Source organism: Macaca mulatta, chromosome 7 (genome assembly GCF_049350105.2).
Source record: "Macaca mulatta isolate MMU2019108-1 chromosome 7, T2T-MMU8v2.0, whole genome shotgun sequence".
NCBI lineage: Eukaryota > Metazoa > Chordata > Mammalia > Primates > Cercopithecidae > Macaca > Macaca mulatta.
In genome coordinates, this window is record NC_133412.1 from 90,185,814 (window position 1) to 90,210,949 (window position 25,136).

Sequence of the window (25,136 nt, forward strand, 5' to 3'; positions counted from 1 at the left end):
CTATTGTCTCTGTCTTCAGGTCATCTTTGTATGAAAGCTGAAACAAGAAGACTGAGGGTCACCTAATTTGACCTTAGCTTGGGACATGTGCAAGGAGTGACAGAGTTTTCACTACTGTGTGTCTATCCAGGAGCCACCTTGAGAGTTCCACAAGTATTAATTTGGGGATTACAAAGACATTCTAGCAAGTAAGTAAATTTGCAAATATGGGATTCACAAATAATGAAGGCCAACTGTATTCGTAAGTGACTGCTAGGGTCTGTTTCATGGTAATCCCTTCCCCCAAGAATGTGGAATGTTTCTTTAGCTTCTTTGATAGTTTATTTATTCACTCATGTATGTTTATTTATTCATTTGTGTATTTATTAAGTACTTACTATAAGCCAGGCTCTGCTTTAATCTGTGATGAACAAGCTAGAGATTAAGGTCCTGCCCTGTGGATTTTATATTAGAGTAAGAAAGACAGATAGCTAAGTCTGGAGCTCGGGGGGTGAGGCCCAGGTTGCAGTTATAGATTCACTTGACCAAGGTGAAACCTGGTGTGCCCACGCCTACTTCACATCCCCAGGCATACTTCCAGAACATTTATATACTATTCTTGTGTATAAACTCTTCCTTTTGAGCCTCTCTCCATTGACACATGTCAACCTCTACTTGTCTTTTGTTGATTTTGAGGTCACTTGCCCATGTAACTGGCAGGATATTGAAGAAGAATCCTACTGACCTGGTTCTGCTACTTACCAACTGAGTTACTTTGGTCAAGCTCTTGGACTTCTGAGCCTGTTTCATAATTTCAGAAGTGGTGATATGATGCATTAGGCCCTGGTGGGTTGCAAGGAAGAGGCACACACATATCACCTTTGGTGATGAGGGCCGAATGTTAACTTGGATGGAAAGTCATCCAAGCAGCCATATTGTCTCTGGCCCTGGTACTTTCAAAATCTCACAGAACACTTATTTAGCAGTATTTAGGATAGGATTTGAGCTCTGAAGACCTGTAGTGTGGTTATTTGTTCATATGTCTGTTTTCCATACTAGACCATGAGCTCCGTGAGGACAGGATCTACAGTTTCATCTTTCTATCCTAGGTACTCAGTTCAGTGCCTGATACATAGTAATAGAGGCACAAATGTTTCAAAAGTTGTGAAATTTTCAACTCTTCCTGAAAGAATAGGAAGATTTAAAGGATTCTCAGAGAAGGTATTATTTAAGTTTTTAAAATTTCTTAAAAATTTTTTATATTTTTTTTGAGATGAAGTCTTGCTCTGTCACGCAAGATGGAGTGCAATGGCACGATCTCAGCTCACTGCAACCTTTGCCTCCCAGGTTCAAACAATTCTCCTGCCTCAGCCTTCTGAGTAGTTGAGATTACAGGCATCCGAGACCACACCCAGCTATTTTTTGTATTTTTAGTAAAGTCGGGGTTTCATCATGTTGGGCAGGCTAGTCTTGAACTACTGACCTCCGGTGATCTCCCTGTCTTAGCCTCCCAAAGTGCTGGGATTACAGGCATGAGCCACCATGCCTGGCCTATTTAAGCTGATTATTTAAGGGTGAGTAGAAATTTTTTCCAGGTGACTAAAATCTTGAGACATTATTCCAAGCAGAGACCAGTAGGTGCTAAGACACAGGAATGTAGAGACATTGAAGTTTACCAAACACTGCTAGATTAAAAAAACAAAAAGGAAACAATCAAAATCAAAAATTAAAATTAAAAATCACCTAAAAAACCGAAAAAAAAAAAAAAAAACTATGACTTGGCTTGGCCAGAGGTCATGTCACAATTGAGTTAACTATGACTGTAGACACTCGGTAATGGATGGAAGTTTTAGGGAAAAAACATAACATTCTCAGGTTGTTGGCAGACTATCTAGAACAATTTAGAAATACAGATATTGAATTCTGGGAATAATTACACTGTAGTGAAATCATTTCCTTCTCTATGTATGAAGCATGTAAGTGTCGCACACTGTTCAAGGTGCTGAAAATCAGACTCTTTTCAAGGAGCTCATGAGCAATGAAGGGAGATGGATGGGTGAGCAATTGATTATCATGTGACAAGTGAGGTAATAGAGATATCACTAAAATGCTTTCTAAACAAGAAAAAGGTATTATTTGTAATATATGGAGTGCTGGGGAAAGATTTCTGAAATGAAGCCGGCCAGGTGTGATGGCTCACACTTGTAATACCAGCACATTGGGAGGTAGAAGTGGGAGAATCCAGGAGGGTCCAGGAGTTCAAGACCAGCCTGGTTGACAGAGCAAGACCCTGCCATCTCTATATTTGAAAAATAAATAAATTTTTTTAATGAAGTGATATTTAAGCACTCTGGAGCACCATACAAATATAGGACAGACTGAAGGAATATATACAACTTAATTTGAGTTAGCATTTTTTGAAATTTTATATTGCAAAAGTATACATATTTACTGTTGTGAAATTAGAAAGAATTGATAGGAAAGGAGGGCGGTCTTCAAAGCACTCCATAGATCCACCATACTGAGACAATGCTTAATGCTTTGATGGATTGATTTATACTTCCTACGCATATGCATGATTGTATACATACATGCACATGGTTAAATAGAAATGGTTCTCCTTGGTGTTCTGTTTATCTATTTATTGTTATGAAGTAAATCTCCAAAGGGTACGTTTGCTTTGCCCAACGGAGTCTTTTGTTACATACTGCTGTACATAATGAAAACTAAGAAAGGGGCTAATTTTCAGCCTTGTGACCTTGTGATTCAAACAGAGGCTTCATGAAAGGCAGATTCAGAAATGAACTTGGTGTGTGTGGGTGGTTATACTTGGCATTATTGCTTGTAATAGTATGATAGGGATGATATCTGTCTGCCAACTGGGAATTGGTTAAGTAAACTGTGGTACATCCTAACGATGCATGCTGTGCAGCTGAAAAGAAGAATAAGAAAGACCTCTGTAGTCATGTAGAAGAACTCAGACCTATTGTGTGTGTTTTTTAAAAGGGAGAAGGAATGGTATCGTATGTATGGTGTGCTACTTTTTGTGTTGAGAGAGAAGAGTAGAATAAGAATATACATGTGTATTTGCAAAGATAAATTCTGAAATGATATATAAGAAATGAATTAAAAATGTTTGGCTGTGGAAGGAGAATAAGACTGTGAAGGGGATGTTGCACATACTTTTATAGATAGTTATATTTAAAATTTTTATAGATAGTTATATTTAAAATAAAAACTATATATTTGTACACAATGACCCTTTAAAAAATAAGTGAATGAAGGAATAAAGTAGGATTATGAGAAAGAGATAAGAAAAAAGGATCTAAGGGGCTGCCCATCTTTTTAGTACCCAGTGAATATTAATACATAACAATAGCAGCAAAAATTGGAAGAGTAGCCCCAGGAGGGTGGTAGGGAGTCAGCCTTTCCTTTGTCTTTTCCTCAATTTCATATATTAAAATATATATTCTGAGAACAATAAGAGAATTTGAAACAAAAATGTCTCCAGATGTCTTAAAATAAAAGGAAGATGGGACAACTTTATGTAGTGCACTTCCCAAAAATGGGCTGGTTTCCCTCAAGAGGCAGGGATTCTAGCCTACATGGGATACATATGGGAGAAAAACTAAGAAAAAGAAAAGAGATTTAAATATAGATAAATGAAATTAACACTTTTCCCTGATTATAAAGGAAATCACATTCTTTTTGTAATAATTTGGATGACAAATATTAAGAAAAATCTTTAATTTGCCACGAAAACATTCTAGTTTGTTGCTTTTTACCCTTTTTTATGCATGTAAACATTTTAGAAAGTAGAATCATAATAGCCTTCTGTCACTTATTATATTTTGGATATATTTCTGTGGCAGTAAATATATTCTGGCATCATCATTTTTAATAGCTGGATGTATATTAATTCCTTTCCTTTCCTTTTTTTCCTTTCCTTTTCTTTTTTCTTTCTTTCCTTCCTTTGTTTCCTTCCTTTCTTTCCTTTTCCTTCCTTCCTTCTTTCCTTCCTTCCTTCTTCCTTTCCTTTCTTTTCCTTTTCCTTCCTTCCTTCCTTCTTTCCTTCCTTCCTTCCTTCCGTCCGTCCGTCCCTCCCTTCCTCCCTCCTTCCCTCCCTCCCTCCCTCCCTCCCTCCCTTCCTTCCTTCCTTCCTTCTTTCTTTCTCCTTCCAAACTTCAAAGTCACATTTCACTTAATGTTTATCCTGCCAAACTTGAAAGCGTTTTAACTTAGTGATTTTAGTGTAAACAGGAGCAAGAGAGAATGTAATCATCTAGGTCTTGTTCTGTCACCCAGACTGGAGTGCAGTGCCATAATCATAGCTACTGCAGCCTCAAATTCCTGGGCAGAAGCAATTTTCCCACCTCAGCCTGTCGAGTAGCTGGGACTAGAGGTGTGTGCAACCATGCCCAGCTAATTTTTAAATTTTTTTATGGAGATGTGAATTCGCTATGCTGCCAGGCTAGTCTTGAACTCCTGATTTCAAGTAATCCTCCCACCTTGGCTTGCCAAAGTCCTGGGATTACAGGTGTGAACTACTGCTCCCGGCCAAGAGTTTAGTTTTGTTTGCTAGTGGTGTTTTGGCATCTTTTCCTATTTGAACTTTGGTGCTAGTGCTGAAGTATTACACTCACCATCCAAGGTTTACAGGACTTTTGTTTTAATATGGAACAGATGGAACAGTTTAGTTCTGCATCTTTGCACGTATACAAAATGTGCCTACCAGGACTCTGCCTATATCCATTGAAAGCAAGAAGTAATACAGTAAAACTTTGCCTGGCTAGAGGCTTTGAAGAAATGGAGTGTTCTGGTTGAATTCTATTAACTTGGAAGTATGAAGGTGAAAAAATTTCAGAACTTAAATTTCCTTTGGATGCAATTTGGAAATATAGCCAATGATGCCACTTTTCTTCTCTAGTAAGTTTGGACATTCTGATCTACTTGGTGGTTTATTATAGAACTCCTAGTGTGCCTGAGACTTACATTGTGAAGATTTTTTTAAAAAACTTTAGCAGTAAGAGGATGTAAATGGTTTTGTATGAGATCAGGCTAGATAAGAACTGATTCTTGTAAATATACTTGTTAGAGTAAACCTCTGAATGCCACTTATTTTCTTATTGAACTCATAAAAATAAAACACATTGGATGGAGGGTGGGAGTAGGAAGGAGAGTTATGTGTTTTAATTGCATGTCATTGTTTTGTATCAAGACAGAATATATAGTATCCCTGGCTTTGGGCCTCCAGAAGGAAACACATTTTTCTACCTGCTGTATGGCAGAGGTTCTTAAATACCTGGAGGGATGACTGCAGCACAGATTGCTGAGCCCTACTCCAGAGTTTCTGATTCACCAGGTCCAGGGTAGGGTCTGGGAATTTGCACTTATAAAGAGTTCTCAGGTGCTTCTGGCGCTGCTAGTCCAGAGATGACATTACTGAGAACCACTCTTGTCTACTACCTGTAAATTATAGAACTCTAGACAAAAGCTTGGTTTGGTCTGGGATAAGAAGCACACAGGTTATGGAGCAAATCATGAAAGATTCAACCCTTGATCCCAGTCTCGTGTGGAATTCAGGTAAAAAGCAGTACACAGTGACATAACACAATTCTTGGTTTTCATGATTGTAAGTCATAGCCAAGTATGAAGTGAGAAATTCAGTTTCATTTGCAAGGCTTAGAGAGGCCAGGTGATTCTAGAAAAATGGGCCTTGTATTTGTTTTAAACTGGTAAAGAGTTTTGAGTGCTTATTAAATTGAAAGCTTTTAAAATTTATTTTGTATTTTATTTTATTTCTTTTGAGATGGAGTCTCACTTTGTCACCCAGGCTGGACTGCAGTGGTGTGAGCTTGGCTCACTGCAACCTCCGTCTCCTGGGTTCAAGTGATTCTCTTGCCTCAGCCTCCCAAATAGCTGGGATGACAGGCATCCACTACCATGCCTGGCTAGTTTTTGTATTTTTAGTAGATATGGGGTTTCACCATATTGGCCAGGCTGGTCTTGAACTCCTGACCTCGGGTGATCCACCCACCTCGAGCTCCCAAACTGCTGGGATTACAGGCGCCAGCCACCACACCCGGCCCAAAAGCTTTGTGTTGTTACAGATATTAGACATGTTTCTTGTTTAAGAAAAAAAATCTTAACTATAACGTAGGAGAATAAGAGAAACGTTTTTCCAAAAAAGACAAACTATTGTGATTATTTTATCTTATTAGAATGTTGGATAATATAATCTGCTTCATCAATCATCAGGCATGCTACGGATTTTCCATTTTTATAGGATCTGTATCTCAGTTATGGTAATACTGGTAATTTTTGTACTGTGTTTGAAGATGAAAAATATAGGCCAAAATCATAGACCTTGCATAGAAACTGGATAATGAACACAGCTCTGAAGGAAAACATAGATACACACAGACACACATATATATAAAGTATACACACATATATTTTTTAAAGTTTTAAAGCTTTTAAAACAAAAGCTGGCACCTCCCTCATCCCAGACTGGGCAGCCCCTCCCCTCAGAGTGGGCGGGGACAACGGTTGCGAGGGCAGCTTTCTTTGTGAGCCGCAGGTCCCTCTGGACATACTGCTGCCTGGCTACACCCCCTTTCCCTTTAATCTTGCTCAGTGACCAATGAGCTTGGAGCATTAAGGCCACGCCCCATTTCTGCATTCTACTGGGGCCCTGGTTAGGCCTCCTGTGGATCAGTGGCTTAGCTGCCTGGTAGGTGACTGGAGGTGTTGATCAGTGCTTGCTGGGATTTCGCTGATGTGGTCCCAACCTCCCCTCCCTCCCGACCCCATGATGGCAGAAGAAACTCGACAGAGCAAATTGGCGGCAGCAAAGAAAAACGTAAAAACGCACCATGTCATGGCCCCTCAACCCAGCCACAGATCCCCTCTGATGACAAGACCACTGCCAGAGTCCATACCGCTTCTGAGGCACATCGGACTGGGCCCCCCAACCATGGCCTCTCTGGGTTCCCCCAACCAGAGTCTTGTCAGTCAGCTCCGCCCCTTCAGCAAGCAGCCCAGTCCCTGCCCACAGCAGTAACCCCAGGGTGACTTTGGGCGGGTGATTCCTGGGGTTCCCCACTCCATTACTGGGCCCTTACCACCTGCCACTCCAAGCTTGACCCCCCCTGGGCTCTTTAGGCTCGTGTCTCCAAGGACCTGGGTCCCCCAGGCGCAGGCCCTGCCTTTGGTAGTCATCCCTGGGTGACTTTGGGCTGGTGACTCCTGGGGCTCCCTGCTGCAGACTTTGCCCTCCCCTCCTGCTGCCTCAAGGTTGACCTCCTGGGTTCTGTGTGCTGGCATCTCCAAGGACCTGGGTCTCAACCCTGTGTTTCCCTCCCCCATCATGGAGCAGCTACTCAGACATCACACTGATGTGGTCCTTTCCCCCAACCAGGAGGAGTGGAATGTAGTGATGTCACAGTCCACCTAGGAACTGTCATTACTGCAAGACTGGTCTTTGATCTTACGACACAGTCCCCTAAGCATTCTCACCCCATTTCTGGTTCCTCTGGTCACAGCACAAATTTCCAGCTGGAAGGGGAATGGAGACTATAGGACCTAGGAGCAAGAGGTTTCAGGCTGCCTTACTCCCTTCACATAGACATTGACAGTGGGGAAAGCCTACACTTCCCCTGTGAGCTCAAAACATTAACAGTATCTCTGAGTGGCAATGGGGGAATGGGTTTGGTTTGGCTTTTCTCCCAAGCTTCTACTTTCCAGAGAGATTTCAACATTTTTTTTCTGAGTTCTCCACCTCATATTCTGATTCTCCATGGTTCTGGGGCCAGACTGCCCTTCATTCAGTGGCCTCTGAAGTGAGATTTGCTCATCTTCTGTGGAATAGATCTTGGGAAACTGAACTTGACAGCTTGAATCTTCCTCATATTATCTGAACCTGGGGTACTTTGAGTGCCACAGGATAAATGTGGGACATCTTTCTGAAGCATCGGTTTCCCTTGATTCTCTTGAGATCAAGAGAAAAAACAATAATGTACTTAGGGATGTCACATACGTCACCTAGGTAACATAGGTTTCTAAGAGTATACCAGACTTCTCTCTGAAATGAGGTTTGGGTTGTCTTCTTTCTGATAAATTCCCAGATTTAACAGAAAGGCTTCCTTCTGCCATGAGGACACATTGATATAAAATTTGAGAGGTACTGGTGCACTGCTTCACACTAATAGACAAGTGAGGATGTATGACTCTAAACCACACGGCATACAGTTCCTGCCTACTTAATGTTTACTTTTTTACCTCTGCCTCTGGTTTTGGTCCCTGGCAGCCACTGTTTCTTGGCAAAACCCCAAAGCTTGGAGTCAGAAGACTGAGTTTCAAAGTTCCAGTGTTACATTTTTTTCTTTTCTTTTTTTTTTTTTTCTCTAGCCATGATATCAATCCCCCTCAGTCACTAAATGATTGTACCAACACCTTGTACAGTTGTTGGTGTCATAAAATCAGCTGGTGTATAAGAGTATTTTGTAAAAACTGTAAAGGAGGATGTGGCTGTAGGGGCTGATAGTACTCATGAGTATTAATGCTCTTCTCTCCCACAGTTAAAAGAATATTGGCAGAGAAAGAGCCCTGGCATTCCAGCAGGAGCAAAGAGGAACAGGAAAACAAACGGCAGTGGCCCTGAGACAGCCACTGCTGATGGTTGCCACTCACCTGGAGATGTGAGTCTTGGCTGGCCAGGCTCCTGGGAACAGGGGGCCCAAGGGTCAGTGGAGGGTAATTGTTAAGATTGTGAATGGACTGTTAGGTACTGGTTAAGAATTCTGGGTTTGAATCCTGCCTCTCCGTCTGCTAGGGATATGATTTAGGGCAAGTTGCTTGAGCTCTTTGGGCCTCTCTCTTTTCACATCTGTATAATAGAGGTGGTATTGTTTGACTTCCCTTTGTGAAGTTTAAATGAGATTTGTCATTGTTATTTTTATGTTAATCCCTAGTACATGACCTGCTGTAAACACCCAGGACATCCAGGATATGGTCATTGCTGTTTGATTTTCCTCATCCCCAGTCTCAAAGGGAAGCCAGGACAATGAGAACAGTCACTTGCCATCAGGACTCACTGAAAGGGTCCCAGGGTGGGATGGTGGGGAGATAAGAACCATGAGAGAAGTTGGCACAGAGGAGTTTTGGGAGAAAGGGTCCAAGATAGGCAGAAAAGAAAATGTTGCCAGTTGATGGGGAAGAAAGGAAGTTAGAGGGCTTAGACACTGAGGTGGACAGAACATCCCTACGTACACTCTCATCTCTTATAGTCAGCAACAGGTATCCATGGGGAGGGCCCTACATCATCTGCTACCTTGAAGGATCTGGAGGTAAGAGGCTCTGGGCGGAGGTGCAGTGGCCCTGCAGGCCAGCCTTCCAACCTTCTCCCACAGTGAGGGCTGGGTGCCCCTCTGCCAGCTGAGACAGCCCACACACACCCCAATCCTAATGATTGTTCTCTCTACTTCTTGACCCACTCCTCCTCCACGTCCTCCTTACTGCATGCACCTCAGAACCCATGCCAAGAACCAGCCGTAGTCCTGGACTTGAGGTCTGTAAAAATCAGTCAACTGAATAACACCATCAAATCTTTAGTAAGAGTCCAGTGGGGTTCCCTGATTCCACGTTGCCAATCTTGGGTTCCAGTTTCCCCTTGGGACCCTGAAGAAAGGGCCTGGGGGCCCCTGGTGCCAAGGACAAATAGGGAGCTGGGGCACCCAGGCCTCAACTGGAGGGAACCCAGAGCATGCAGGATGGCTCTTCTTTTGCTGCCCTCTTTGCTGACTCTCTCCTCTCCAGACACCCCTGCTTGAGTCCTAGCTACACACACCCTGGGGTTTTTGCCCCTCGGGGAAGTGCTAGCCTGACTGGTTGTCAGGGGCCCCATATTTCTGCTGTGACTCAGTCCCTAATTTGCTCTTTGATTCTGAACAAGCCACCTCTCCTTTTTGGGTTCGTGTTTCCAGAGAAGGTAGGGAATACCAGAGTATCTTTCTGTTAGTTCTGAGAGTCAGAGATTTAAAGGCCCCCTAGAATGGAAACCTTAGGGCCAAGGGCTCCTGTCTGTCCTTTTCCATCCTATATGTGTTGTGAAGAACCGTTCCTGGTCCATACATGCTTAGTAAATGTTTATTGAATGAACACACTTTTCTAAATCACAAGCTGGCAGAAGGGGTGGCCTCTCTCAAACTCCATCTCTAGAGGCTTATGTTACTCTCCTCTCAAGAGATTCCAGATTAAGACTGAGTTCTGTGGCTGTGGTTGAAAACCAACAAAGACCCAAATCCTCTGTCCTTCGGAGCTTGAGGAGAATTTACCAGGTAGTGTTCCCTTTGGGTCTGAGAACTTTGCCTTTAAAATCCTTTCCTGGCCACTGCCTGCTGCTCCCTGGTCTGGGGAATAGAGTTGAGGGGGCCACCCTCCATCACCTTAATTTGACTCTCCCAACAGAAACAACAGAAGAAATAAGTAGAACATCAGCTGGAAGAAGTGACGTGATTTCTTTGTTTGCTCACGACATGACTGCTGGGTTTTGGGGGCACTCAGATGTAGAAGCCCTGGTCTCGTCTCACCCACTCCCAGCCTAGGGAAGAAGGCTCAACCCTCAGATCCACCCCATCCCTACAGGGTCCCTGATAACCTGGTCCCACGGGTGGGCCTGTCCTGGGGCATTGGTGGCATTCTGGGGGCCTGTCTCTTGCTGTGCCATCTCTGCCTCCCCCTGGTAAGAACTCTGTCTTCCTCTTCCTGTAGGAAAAGAAAGCAAACAATGAGAAACAGAAAGCCAAAAGGGAGCTAGAGGTGAGTGGAGGGTGTGAAGTCTTCTCCTGTCCTCCGGAGAATGTTTCTTTCCTTCTCTTTCAGCACTTGCTTGGCTTTTCTCCCAAAGGTTCAAATCCAGAGATTGAATATACAGAAGGAGAAACTAATACAGACCTGTATTACATGAAACGTTCTCTCAGATACTTTGAATGTAGGAATCTGGGCACCCTGTCATCCTTCAACCTGGCACTTTGGCATGTCTTTAGGGGGAGTTCTTTGGGCCCCATCTCAACTGTCTCATTACAGATGAATCCAAGGATGTGGCTGGCTGCCTGCAACATTCATTGCAGCATATAGCAGAGTTAGAGTGGGCTCTCTCTGCTGTCACTGCCACACAGGAGAAGAAGGAGATCAGTGTGAGTTCAGCCACTTGTCCCATCCCCTGGCAGCTTGGCTTCCTAGATGGAGGAGTGAGCCTAAAGCTCCATTCTACAGGATGGAGTGTCCTGCCCAGAACACAGCATGGCCTTTTCCCTCTGCTTTTGTGTATGGTTGTTAGAGCAACCTGGGGCTGAGTCAGCTGCTGTGGGTGAGTTGGGAGGCACTGTGGGGAGTGAGTACTGGATGCAGAGCTTGGAGGCCAAGTGCCTGCCCTGCCCTTACCTGGCTGTGGTCTTGGCCAAGTCCTAGGTGGGGTATTGGGTACTTACTTGTACTGTGAAGGTACAGAAGAATACTTTTAATATATTACCACTTCTGTAGTGAGAGTAAACGTGTGTGTGTGTGTGTGTATGTGTGTGTGTGCATACTATGATAATATACATAAAACATGTCTTTAAGGGTTCATAAAAAGCTCAGGAGATAGCAACAGAGTGGCTGGGAGACACTTCCCTTGTATTCCTTCTGAGTTTTAGACTATATGAATGTATCATCCTTTCAAATAGTGAAAAAAGATTAATTTTCACCTTCCTATCTGTGCCCCCACCCCCAACAAAAAAATTGGCTTGGGAATTGGATAGACCTGGGTGTTCAAATCCCAGCTCTGCCTAAGTGATCTTAGGCAAGCACTTAACCTCGAATACTCCATGTTTTTTCATCTACACAATAGAGGTAATCATAGTAACTGTCTCCTACAGTGGTTGCAAGAATTAAATGGGATTGCTAGCATGGTACCTGGTGAAACACTCAATAAAAGTTCAAACAGTGGTAGCAATAACAGGAATAACAAAGCAATATTATCTGATCTCTCTGGATGTCTGTTAGCCAGCTGTAAATTCGATCTTTTCCCTGTCCCTTCCAACTTGGCTGAGTTCTTTTAAAAACCAGACCATAGGCTTGGAAGTGCCTTGATCTTTACTGACCGAGTTGTATATTGAGCCAAGCCCTAGCCCTTTTAAGGGGCACTGTGGAATGCCCCAGGATCCACAGATTGGAAACTTCTCACTCTTCACCATCCAGACCTCGAGCCGCGGTAAAGCAGTTATTGAGTGGCAGTTAGAGCAGTCCATACGGGAGCAGGCACTGCTGAAACACATGCAACACAGGTGAGGTTTTGCAGAGGGAGGGATGTGGAAGGAAGATGACCCCAGGTGGCCAGGAGCAGGTGAGGACCAGTGACGGCCCTTCCTAACTTCTGTGCCTGTTCTTGCAGTTGAAGGAGTTGGTTAAACAAGTCCAGCTAGAGAGAGATGAATATGCTCAACACATAAAAGGAGAGAGGGCCTGGTGGCAGCAGAGGATGAGGAAAATGTCTCCGGAGGGGAGCTCTGACCCTTCAGTCCCCCACCTTCAATAGGTCACGGATCTTTCTGGGCATCTGTAAAATGGGAATAGTACGGCCAGAGGTGGTCATGGGCTTTGTGGAGGTGGGAGCAGAGAGGGAGATGGCAGCCTGTCCAGCCACCAGCCCCTCTCTCCAGGGCCCTTTGCCCCCGTGCTTTGGGCAGGTTTGCACATTGAAGAAGGAGAAGAAGCATGATACACATTGGGTAGAGAAGCTGGAGAGGAGCTTGTCCAAACTCAAAAACCAGAGGGGTAAGATGGGGCTGGCATGACCTGGGAACAGGCCTGGCATCAGAGGGCCCTGGGAGTGGCTTAGAGTGCCCCAGGGAGGGGGGTGGATAGAAGGGCTTTGAGGCAGAGGAAAAGGGGTCTGTGCCAGGAGATAGCAAGTCTTGTCGTCTCCATGAGCCTCAGTGTCCCCATCAGCAAATAAGGCCCATTGTCAGTCACCCACAGTGCTCTCTATCTGAATGTGGTTCGGAAGATTGGCTACCATCTGGGTGTGAGGAATTATTAGCAGTGTGGTCAAGTTTGGGGAGCCTGAGAGGAGCTGTACACCAACAGGAGGTGTTTTTGTTTGTTTTTTTGAGAATCCAGAGGCCCTTATTGCCTGCTTCCTTTCTCCGCTGAACCCCTGCCTCTGGAGCCTCCAGCAGTGCCCTCTAAGGTCGAGCTGCAGCATCTGAGGAAGGAGGTGGAGAGAATGGCAGGAGAACTCCAAGCCCAGGTGGACAACAATCAGCGCATGAGTGTCCTGATCTGGGGGCAAAAGGAGAGGCTTCAAGAGCAGGAGGAGAGGCTTCAGCAGCTGGCCGAGCCACAGAGCGGCTTTGAAGAGCTGGTGCATTGCCCCACCTGGGGAGGCTGCCCTCCTACCAAGTCCTCCAGGCCTTGGTAGGGGCGTTGTAGCCCTCATGTGAAATGTTACTTCTAAAGGCACCTGTGAGCCAGAGCGCTGCGCTGGAGGCTGTGGAGAGAGGGGATGATTTTTCTCACCTGCCTCCACCCTTCCCGATGCCATGGGAGGCAGACACCAAGTTCTTGGTTCTCCAGCTGCAGTGGGTGGCTGCTGATTGCTTCTCTCTGTCCAGAACAATGAGAACAAGAGCGCACTGCAGTTGGAGCAGCAGGTAAAGGAGCTGCAGGAGAAGCTGAGCGAGGTGAAGGAAACAGTAACCTCCACCCCCTATCCAAGAAGGGCTGGGAAGCGAGCACCAGCCTCTGGGGAGGGGAGGTGCCAGTACAGAGGCCACTCCAGCCTGGGGTCAAGTGGCCCCAGCACCCTCCAGGGCAGTCCTGTGACTGTTTCTTGCTTCCTGCCCTCTGACTATTAGACATGTGGAGCCCTGGGCTCCTCCCAGGTCTGGACATCATCATCCCAGGTAGAGGTATGGAGCCCCCCAATCACAGGGGAAGAGACAGTGGTATATGAGGCTCCTTATTCCAGGCACGGTGGCTCACGCCTATAATCCCAGCACTTTGGGAGGCTGAGGCAGGAGAATCACTTGAGGTAGGGAGTTTGAGATCAGCCTGACCAACATGGTAAAACCTCATCTCTTATTACAATTACCAAAAAAAAAAAAAAAAAAAAAAAATTAGCCAGACATGGTGGCACATGCCTGTAATCCCACCTACTCAGGAAGCTGAGGCATGAGAATAACTTGAGCCCAGGAGGTGGAGGTTACAGTGAGCTGAGATTGCACCACTCCATGCCAGCCTGGGCCACAGAGTGACACTCTGTCTCCAAACAAAACAAAAATACTCCTTAGATTAAAACTGGATTCCAGCCTCAGTTCCACAGGTCACCATTCAAGTACTTTGCATCTCTAAGTCTCTGTTTGTTTAACTTCAAAAGGAAGTTATCATTTTCCTTACAGAGGAGTTGAGGATTAAATGAGATAATACTTGGAAAGCATTAGGCATGTAGCACACTTAGCAGATGGTGTTTGTCTCCCACTGCTTTTCCACCAGTCTGTGGCCTACAGTTTAAATGATGAGAAGAGGGTATGAGATTTGAGGCTGGGGAAGGAGGCATGGGGTTCTAGGAAAAGGAGGCAGTCACTTAGGCCCAGAACAAGGGGCCAGGGGCTTGGGCAGGCGATAGAGCCCCACATTTCTCTGGCTACCCTATCAATGGACCCAGAATCTGGAAGCCAGCCACCAGGTGCTCTCATGCCCAGGGTCTTCCTGCAGGTGGAGCTGAAGAGCCAAGAGGCTCAGAGTCTGCAGCAGCAGCCAGACCATTACCTGGGTCACCTGCAGCTGTACCTGGCCACCTACCAGCAGCAGGTGTCCACCTATCAGCAGCTGACCACTGAGAAGGAGGCGCTGCACAGGCAGTTACTACAGCAGACCCAGCTAACGAACCAGCTGCATCAGCAGGAAGCTTGGGGCAAAGCAGTGGCTAAGATGGCCCGCCAAAAGTTGCAGGAGACCCAGGGGAGGGAGCTGCTGAGGGGGACACCCTGGCACACTCCGTGCCTTCTCACTCTTTCCTTGCCCCTTAGGAGCGTCTGGAAGCTGCCAGCCAGCAGAACCAGCCCCTACAGGCTCAGTTGAGCCTCACGGCTCTCCCTGGGGAAGGTATGGGAACCTGCTCAGAGGAAGAGGAGAGAGCCCCAGCAGGAAGGGGACACTGTTAGCAGCACAGGATTAAGGAGTTGGAAGAGACCTTTAGAACAGCTGGTCCTTATGCTGACTGGGTGCCCACACTAAGTTCGGCATCAATATGGTGACTTCCTGGGAGCGGGGTCCACCTAGTTGCCTAAGGATGGCTGAACTGGCCCAGGTCAGAAATGGAACAGGTCAGAACTCCAGCAGCGACTAGTAGTGGGACTGTGCCTGGGCAGCATAGCAAGATCCTGGTTCTTAAAAGTAAAAATAAAGAACAGCAGCTTATTCCTCTCTGGGTAGGGGCTGGCTCAGGCTTATACAGTGATGGTGGAGGTAGAGGTGGGCCCACAGTACCTCCCTTGTTAGGTTGTCTAAGGACCCTTTTGGCCACCCCCCACAGGAGATGGAGGAGGACATCTGGACAGTGAGGAGGAGGAGGCACCTCAGCCCATGCCAAGCATCCCGGAGGACCTGGAGAGCTGGGAGGCCATGGTGAGCCTGAACCCCCTGCACCCATTTTGCCACCTTCCTGAGTGCTCCCTCCAAGACCCCTTTATGTTCTTGGTTTCCCTGCCTTCTGATTTCTCTGGACCCTCACCCCTTCTGGGTGCCAGTGGTCAGACACCATTTCACCTGTGACCAACAGGTGCACTTTCTGAGGCCCCAAGGGAAGGGGCTGCGCTCCACCTCTCTGCCCCATTTGTTCTGTGTATGCCCCTACAAGAATGCTCACTTCTTGTCTTCAGGTGGCATTTTACAACTCCACTGAAGTCAGTGCCCAGGAGGAGCAGGCATGGTTACAAGAGCAGGTGAAAGAGCACAGAGTGTGCTGCCAGTGCCTGGCTCACCCGGTGGCCTCTGCCCAGCAGGAGCCAGAAGCAGTGATCCCAGTCCCAGTGACTGGGGCCGAGTCTATGAGTGGGGAGACCCACCAGGCCCTGCAGGAGGTCATGGAGAAGCTGGAGGTGAGTGAGTCCTGGCATGGGCCAAGAAGGGCAGGGGTGGGACAGGTCGCTGCCAAGATATGACCTCATTATTTTGACTCCAGAGAGGGCTTACGGACCTCCTGGAGGAGAAGGCGGACCTAAGGGAGTGGGTGGAGAAACTAGAACTTCGATTCATCCAGTACTGGAAAGACAGACGCCATCAGTGAGCTGGAGGACAGGGCATGGCAGTGGGAACTGCAGGGCTGTCAGAGGGGTCTCAGCGTCTGAGCCCTGTCCTCCCTCAGGAAAGTTCATCACCTTATAATGGAGCCAGGGGGTAGTGCCAAAGATGCGGCACCAGGAGGAGGACTACATCAGGCTGGCCCAGGACAAGGAGGAGATGAAAGTAGGGTGTGCAACATCTCTGATGGGGTGGGGGTCAGGGCGGGCGTGAGGGTGGGTAGCAGCATGACAGCTGAGCACCCCTCCATCCAGGTGAAGCTGCTGGAGCTGCAGGAGATAATGATGTGGCTTGTGGGGACTACAACAAGGGGCACAGCAAATTCCCGGCCACTGCCCAGAACCCTGCTGATGAGCCCAGTCTGGGAGCCCCAGCCCCGCAGGAGCTGGGGGCTGCCGACAAGCATGGTGGTGAGTAGAGTCCTCAGGCAGGTGGGCAGGCAGGGGCAGGAGAGGCTCGCACTGCGCTCAGATCCCCGCCTCCCTCTCCCCAAAGATCTTTGTGAGGTGAACCTCACCGACAGCGTGGAGCACCCAGGCTTGGGCATCAACCCCTGTGTGCCATTCTTTTGCCGGGCTTGGTTGCCGAGAAGAAGGAGATAAACATCACCATCATCAAAGAGCTGGTCAAGAAATTTTACAAAAGGAAACAAGTTATGGGGTTAATCTCCTACCCAATTCATTTACTTCATTTGAATGTTAGAGACACTCATGATTATTTGTGTTTCTAATTTATAATTTAAGTTTATTTGTAAAAAGTTAAAGGAGAGTGGGTCTCTGTGGCTTTCACTGATATTCACTCTGGCATTCTTTAGCATTTTTCTTTTTTTAATTTCATAATTATAGGTCATTAGCATGCATATCGAGTTTGCCCTTACGTGGTGGGAGGTCAGACACACAAAGACCCACTATTTGCACAAAACTATTGTTGCTGGTTTGGAATAGGCTGCCATGCTTTTTTAATGTTATTGCAGCATGTATATTCATTATGGAATTCAGATAAAATCTGCTTATATTCTGCTATTATGTTTGATCTAATCTTAATCACTGCTCAATATGTGGTTTGCCCTCAAGTGTGCACTGTTTATTACTTTGTAATATATGCCACTGTGAGTACTGACATTTAGAGTTGTTTAAAGGCTGAGAACTGGAAACAGCCTTTCCCCCATTTTCTGTGTATTGATGATGGGAGTAATAACATTTTGGGGGATATTTAAATCTCACAGAAGAGGAAAGTGGCCTGCTCTGGCAGGTGTGTGCAGGATAGAGTGCGTTTCATTTGTTCCGGTGCCAAGAATGAGCGCTGTACTGTGGTAGTTCCCTCAGGATTTGTGTGTGCTCTGGGCTCATGAAGATATTGTACCATGAGCTGTAGCAGTTGTACTCTTTCTCAATGACCTAAAAAGGGATTATTTCTGAGGAATGAAAGGCTCCCATCGTTGACGGTAGATGATGAAAAAACAATCAGTTCTAAAACCAAAGCTGATTTTTAGAAAATTTGAAAGTATAAATTAGCCCTATCCATAATATAGTTTCTCTAAAACTTTATCTGAGTCATTTAAAAATAATATAAGTATTAAAAAATGTAACTGCTATCTTAATGTTCTGAAATAAGTTAAAACATTTTAAAATATGAATACTGCAGTTTAAAAGAAAGAAACGGTAGGAAGGAAAAGTAGAGAAAGAAATGCCAGTTCCAGTCCAAAGCTTTAGTTGCCAAGTTTTCTTAGAATGAATTTTACCAATTTATGAATTCTTGTAAACAGAATGTATAATGGAAATACTGAAAGACTTTTGCCTGAAGTGGCATTATTGACTGCTGGTGTGATGCTACTGTAATGTAATAAATTATTAAATTGTTGCAAAGTGCTGTTTTTGCCTTAAAATTTTATTTTGCGAGTCTTGAAATCTATAGTATTAAAGGTATTGATACTGCGCAAATGCTGAGCATGCTTGGCATGAGATAATCTGTGTCATTTTTACAAAATTGGAATATATGCAACTGTTTATTAAAAGAACACAAAATAAAAAAATTACAGGATTAAAAATGTTATGGGGTGAAAAAGTTGTGGGATAAAAAAATGTAAAAAAGTTGTGGCAAAAAAAAGTTGTGGGATAAAAGTAGAAAAAAGTTTTATGAACAGTTACAAAAAAAAGTTATGAAAAAGAAGTTATGGGATTTTTTTTAAAGTCATGGGATAAAAATAAAAATTAAAAGCAGGCCCCTGTCAGCAAAGCCTGGAGAAATGGGGCTGGAGTCTCCACCGCCACCATGTCCCTATCACCCCTTCCCAGTCACCCTGTTACAATTAGGGTAGCAACACACGACCTCTGTCTACTGGGGAAAGACAAACAGACCCTTCGCCGCCTTGACCAGGGCTGAGTCCTTATATTTCTGGATGATGATGATTGTTATTTAAGAGCCAGAGGCTGGTGGAGTTGGTTTGTTCGGAGGAGGTCTGATGGCCTCCTTACTCTCACCATAGCAAGTTTTCCCTCAGGGGGTCTCCAATCTACTTATTCAGAGAGGTAGCTGAGGCGGGACAGTGGGGCGAACTGTGGACCAGGCGAGGGCACAGGCTGCTGGGGTGGCCCCCTTCCCCGATGTACATATTGTGTCTGTGTAATGTTTTGTATATTCCAGAGGGTAGGGCCGCCCCTGTATCGTAGCTAGCGGAGGTTGGAGCTGGCACATGGGGAGGAGGGTCTAATAATTATTTGTGGCTGGGAAACTTATTTATTGCTAGCATAGGACAGAGGAAGGAGGAGGGGATGGAGTTGTGACTCCCTGGTGATTGGACTCCTGTTTATTTTGCTTTTTATTTTGGAATAAATAGATTTAGCCATACTGCTTGGCCTGGTGTGTTCCCATTTCCCTCACTGGGTCCTGGAGTTTGTGCCACTGAATGGGGAGCCCCAGAGTGTCTGAGCACGTCCAGCTGGGCTGTTGGGGACCTTCCAGGCCTGTTACCTGTTGCTGCCTGGTGACACCAGGGGGATTCCATGGGGACTGCCATGGAGCCTATGGGGTGCAGTCTGGCCCTGACAGCCAACAGACTCAGAAGCCTGATCTGGCGGTGGCCAGGAAGACAGGTACCAGCACCTAAGGGCACTGACCTCCACCCACCCCAGGTTTCTTCCGTTCTGTCCCCTTGCCTCCCTCTACTGTCTGCACCTGGTGGCCTGTCCCATCTGTCCCTCTAGAGTGCTGGCTGCTCCTCAATCTCCCTCCAGGCTGAGTTCATGGCAGCCCCCTGTTGGCCAGAGCTGGCTTCACAGGATAAGAGCCAGCTAAGCTTCAGGGGCTTTCCAGGAAAAGTGTCCCTTGGAAAGGGTTATGGCCTTTTTAACCACTCCCAACAGCACCCTAGAAATGGCTTGGTCTTTCCCCTCCTGTGAGCTCCATAGAGAACACGGCCAGCAGAGGATGCATTTCCACGTCATCCAGAAATGGTTTGATTCTCAGCCGAGGGACAGCAGGACTGGCAGAGGCTGTCAAGCCACACAGCTGCCTGCACAGCACTCCCATGCTTGGTTGGGGGCAGGAGGGACAGCGGGTGTTGGCTGTCCACAGGCCGGGCATGACAGGGAGGCTCACTAGAGGTGGTGCACTTTGGAGGGCCAATGTTAGGGGACAGATTTCTCTTGTTGGGCCACAAGACTCCAAAAGACCAGCACGGTGACTGATTCCCAGCGCTAGAGGCGAGGTGGTCGGCCACCTGTTGGGGTGTGTGTGTGTATATATATATATATATATATATATTTAAAGATATTTATAGACCAGGGCAGGGGCGTACCACAGAGGGGGCACAAGTTTTCGGCAATGGTCACACCTGGATGTGTCTGGTCACCACTACAACAGACTAAGTCACAGATGTAGGGGGCTGGCTTTGGGGCTGGGGGAGCCATTGTCAAGTCACAGAACAGTTGCCCAGGCAGGCTTGGAAAGGGAGGTCTCCAAGAAGTGGAGGGATCTGTTTAGAGGTCGAAGGGGTGCCTGGGCTCTGAGGACGGGATGGTCTTGCCTGACCCAATCGGCTGGCAGTTGGAGAGAAAGCAGAGAGAAAACTGGAGAGAGAAAAGCGAGCAGAGAGCTGGAGAGGCAAGTGCAGAGCACAGGTGTGCCACAGTAGCTGTGGTAGGGCCGGGGAGGGGAGGGCGCATGTGTGAGTGTGGCAAGCTTCCTGGAAAAGAGGGGTTGGAAAGGAAAGGGGAGGAAGATGGAGGAGCCGGAGCTTCATGGTTAGTGCCTGGGGGCTGCGGCAGCCCTCCCCACCCCACACACGCTGGCCTCTTCCAGGGCACCCAGGCAGTGCACCCACTGTTCAGAGCAATGCCAAGCCCCCTCGGGCTTCCCTCTTCTCTGGTCACCCTGTCTTCCAACCCACTGGCCCAGGGCCACCTCTCGCTTTTTGGAACCCAATGCAGCAGCCACCAGACCTGATAGAGAAGGAACAGTGCTTGAACCAGGATGATGAAGCTAAAAGGGATGGATGGCTGGAGTGATTGCCGGAGATCCCTCTGGGCAGTCAGAAAGCCCAGGACCCTGGGGGAGGTAGGGAGGGTAGGCAGCCAGATGCCATAGGCTATAGATGTATAAGTCTAGGAGGGGGAGCCTCAGCTCGTTGGGGGTTGCAGGTCACACAGGTGAGGCTGGGCCCTTCCTGCTGGGAGAAGCAGAAGAGGGAGAGTCCATGGCAAGGAAGGTGGGTGGGCTTGCTGAGTGGAGCTCAGCCAGGCCAGCAGGCACTGTGGTCCCCTTGGCTGAATAGCAGAGGTGACCTTTAGAAGCAGCAGGCCAAGGTGCGTGACTCTGCTGGCTGGCGGTAGTGCTTCAGTGGGGGCCAGGGACCCTGCCTTCAGGCACACACTAGCAGCTATGATGGTACCTGGGAGGGAGAGAAAGGGGCTGTGTGTCCCTGCCTGGCCTGTGAGGTGTGCTGTGGGATGATCATGTGTATGGAACTCTCAAGATTTTATCCTAGATCACTACTGGATTGCCGACAGATAGAGGAGCTATGACCCTGACTATCACCCCTGCTCTGCAGTGGATTTGGCTCTCAGCACTCCCAGACTGGGAGCTGGATGCCCTCCCCTGGCGCATGACTCAGACTGCACAACAGGTACAGCGGGCCCAGGATTACATTGCTAGGCCTCTGGCCACCTCAGAGTACAGACCCACACACAAGCCTCTCCAGGATCTCAGCCCTTACACCATAAGCTCCAGAGAGCACCCATGTCTGCCAGCTTGGGCACAGAGCCTGCTCCAAGAGCTCCCAGGCTCAGTCATGGAGGCTGGGGTGCTTTGGGGCTACTGGGGGCCAGCCCTGGTACCTCCATTCGGCCGGGACGGTCTGCACCTGCAGCCAGGAGTCGTCAATGGGCCCCCATGGGCGTGCTGATGGTGGTCATGTTGATGTCACCCATGATGCTGAACGCCTCCTTCAGCACGTGGTGCATGTGCAGTATCTTGTCGCGCCGCTGTGCCTGCTATGCTGATTCCTCCATCAGCGTGTTCTGGTCCCCATGCGAGTACAGGTGGGACAGCAGTTCCGAGAAGAGGAACTCCTTGGTCTGAGAGTGGGCAATGAGGGAAGGAGGTTTGGACCTGATACCTGTGCTGCCCTGGCCTCCCACCAGGCCCTGGTGCGACTGTGTGCTGGACTTGGAGTCCTGAGTATGGCTTTTCAGATGTGGCTTCTACACCACTTAGACTCAAAGATCTGCCTCCCCACAGCCCTTTTCTCACTCAGAAAGGGACATTGAGGTCCAGAGGAAAAGTCACGTGTCCAAGGTCACAGATCTGGGAGGGGACCCTGGACCTATCATGCCACCAGGACACCTGTCTACTCAGTTTTTTCAAAATGTTTTTGGAGACAGGATCTTGCTCTGTCACTAGGCTGGAGTACAGTGGGCGAGATCACCGCTTAGTTCAGCCTCAACCTCTTGGGCTCAAAGTGATCCTCCCATGTCAGCCTGTTGAGTAGCTAGGACTATAGGCACGTGCCACCACCAAGCCCAGCTATTTTTAAAATTTTTATGTAGAGGCCAGGTCTCACTATGTTGCCCAGGCTGGAATCAAACTCCTGGGCTCAAGCTATCCTCTCGCCTTGACCTCCCAAAGTGCTGGGATTACAGGCATGGGCCACTGTCCTCAGTCCCATGTTATATTTCTGAGACACCTCTGGTTTGGACTATGTATCCCTCCCCGTACCTGGTCCCATAGGGCTGGTCGGCATCTCCCCCAGGCCAACATGGCCACCTGCATGCCCTGTGCCACAGGAGCCCCCTCCCACCATGAGGCGGTGCATGCACGTTGTTGATCATGATGTGCGTGGTGGTCTTGGGCATGACACCAACCATGAGATCCCACACGGTCTTGTTGATAATGGCCATGTAGGACTCCACCAGGTTCTGGATAGTTTCCATTTACCACTCCAGCTGTGGGTCCATGGAGTGCATGAAGCTGTTGGAGCCATTCTCCTTGGCCTTGCTGTCCTGTCATGTAGCACACAAGGGCATCAGGGTGGCCAGGCCATGCAGCCAGGCTCCAGGGATCCCTGGGATCTCAGCCCCTCCAAGGGTACCTGGAACATTGAGGCACAGAGAGAAGCAACTGGCCTGAACACACACCCAGCTCTAGAAGGTCTCACGCCTCTGCCTCTCAGGACCACAGACTCCTGTGATTCAAGTCTTGTCTTAGTTCTGACTCTAGTATCCAGAATTTGCCTCAAGTTACCAATCCAGAAATTAGAAAAGAACATCTCCAGGTTCCTTGCTTGAAGACCTGGCCAGAGCTTGTGCCAGGCTGCAGATGCCTGGCAGGAGGCAAGAAAAGGGCATACTCACTTTCCCCTTGTCCTGGGAGGCCCACACACCAACACTGCCACCCCCGCTGCCACCAGGGAACACAGCAAAGTAGACACACACAGAGAGGAAAACGGGAAGGGTTGGGTGAACCTGGGACACTGCACCCCAACTTTAATGTGCTGTTGAATTCAATTAGCTAATATTCAGTTGAGGATTTTTGCATCAATATTTATCAGTGATACTGGCCTGTAGTTTTCTTTTTTGTATGTATCTTTGGTTTTGGTATCAGGGTAATACTAGCCTTGTAGAATGAGTTTGGAAGTCTTCCCTCCTCTATTTTTGGAATCGTTTGGGTAAGGTTGGTATTAGTCTTCTTCAAATGTTTGCTAGAATTCAGCAGTGAATCATCAGGTCCCAGGCTTTTCTTTGCTGGGAGACTTTTTGTTACCACTTCGATCTGATTATTTGTTATTGGCCTGTTCAGGTTTTGGATTTCATCCTGGTTCAATCTTGGTAGTCTGGATGCGTCTTGAAATTTATCCATTTTTAGTAGGTTTTCCTATTTGTTTGCATATAGTTGCTGATAATAGCCACTAGTGATCCTTGGAGTTGTTGGTATCAGTTGTCATGTTTCCTTTTGTTTGTCAATGTTGTTTACGTATTTTAAAAAACTTTTTTTTTTTTTTTTGAGATGGAGTCTTGCTCTGTCACCTAGGCTGGAGTGCAATGGCACAATCTTGGCTCACTGCAACCTCTGCCTCCCAGGTTCAAGTGATTCTCCTGACTCAGCCTCCTGAGTAGCTGGGATTACAGGCATGCACCACCACACCCGTCTAATTTTTCTATTTTTAGTAGAGATGTGGTTTCATTATGTTGATCAGGCTGGTCTTGAACTCCTGACCTCATGAGCCACCCACTTTGGCCCTGCAAGGTGCTGGGATTACAGGTGTGAGAAACTGCGCCCAGCCCACATTTTGTTTTTAAATTTTACTTATTTACTTTTTTTTTTTCTTTAGAGACAGGGTCTCATTCTGTTGCCCAGGCTGGAGTGCAGTGGTGCAATCATAGCTCACTGTAACCTTGAACACCTAAACTCAAGAGATCCTCCCACCTCATCCCCATAAGTAGCTGGAACTACATGCCTGCACCAGCACACCTGGCTAATTTTTCTAGTTTTTGTAGAGAAAGGGTTTTGCTATGTTGCCCAGGTTGGTCTTGAACTCCTGGCCTCAAGCAATCCTCCTGCCTTGGCTTCCCAAAGTACTGGGATTACAGGCATGAGCCACCATGCCCAGCCTATATATACATTTGCTTTTCCAATTTATATAAAGTATGCTGTATGCATCCTTATGGAATTTGTTTTTTTCACTTAATATTATATTGCTAAGATTCTTATTGTTGTTTATAGCTGGAGTTCATTCTTTTTGACTGCTTGTGACCTCACCATAAGATAGAGATCCTGAGATCTCTTAAGAACTGCTGCTGGGAATATACACTGGTATGACCACTTTGGAAAACAGTTTGGCTCCATCTCATAAGGTTGAATATTCACACTTTTCCCAGCCTAGCAATTCTACTCTACATGCAAGAGAAATTCTTGCCTATATAAAACAGGGTATGTGGACAAGGGATGTTCCTAACAGCTCTGTTCAAAATAACAAAAACCTATTGCCCATCAACTGGAGAGTAGGTGACTAAATCGTGCTTTTTATGCCCTTTGATTTCCTGTAGTCTTATGATGCAAGTGGCTTTCCCATGGCTAGCTTGGGGAGGGGGATACTCTTGGCAATCTGTGGTGGCAGTCCTGCTTAGCCCTAGGGCAATCGGTGCTGCCCAAAACAAGAGTAAATAGAACAAGGTGCCCCATTGAGCCAATTCCTTGGGTCCCTGGAGGTACAGGCTTGTACCTGTAGGAAATAGCCACCATACAAATCAGTCTCTTTAAATGCTTCTGTCACTGGGCTGAGTCCAAAGGACATCCTCCTTTACAACATTACAAAGTTTATT

At 47.1% G+C, this 25,136-nt stretch overlaps 1 protein-coding gene and 2 pseudogenes across 23 annotated transcripts in view; 2 read left to right on the forward strand and 1 right to left on the reverse strand.

The window, feature by feature from the left end:
• Positions 1-18,185, forward strand: part of LOC100430065 (uncharacterized) — a 55,756-nt gene extending 37,571 nt beyond the window's left edge. For 2 of the 23 annotated variants that reach the window (XM_077940433.1, XM_077940447.1), the window contains 16 exons: positions 20-188; positions 8,559-8,678; positions 9,267-9,326; positions 9,510-9,590; positions 10,223-10,316; positions 10,447-10,797; positions 11,065-11,174; positions 12,217-12,302; positions 12,410-12,792; positions 13,131-13,381; positions 13,477-13,670; positions 15,048-15,123; positions 15,554-15,645; positions 15,900-16,118; positions 16,575-16,730; positions 16,816-18,185. In XM_077940433.1, coding sequence (XP_077796559.1) covers positions 12,582-12,792; positions 13,131-13,381; positions 13,477-13,670; positions 15,048-15,099 — 708 coding nt within the window. In that variant the 5' untranslated portion in view covers positions 20-188; positions 8,559-8,678; positions 9,267-9,326; ... (4 more) ...; positions 12,217-12,302; positions 12,410-12,581 and the 3' untranslated portion in view covers positions 15,100-15,123; positions 15,554-15,645; positions 15,900-16,118; positions 16,575-16,730; positions 16,816-18,185. Of the gene's footprint in view, positions 1-19; positions 189-8,558; positions 9,591-10,222; positions 10,317-10,446; positions 12,303-12,409; positions 12,793-13,130; positions 13,382-13,476; positions 13,671-15,047; positions 15,124-15,553; positions 15,646-15,899; positions 16,119-16,384; positions 16,486-16,574; positions 16,731-16,815 lie in introns of all 23 variants that reach the window. The other 21 variants (XM_077940432.1, XM_077940444.1, XM_077940431.1 and 18 more) reach the window with 18 other exon arrangements.
• LOC144330134 (uncharacterized) lies at positions 6,753-7,435 on the forward strand (annotated as a pseudogene).
• LOC144329781 (uncharacterized) lies at positions 16,127-22,748 on the reverse strand (annotated as a pseudogene).
• Between the last annotated feature and the right edge of the window lie 2,388 nt (positions 22,749-25,136).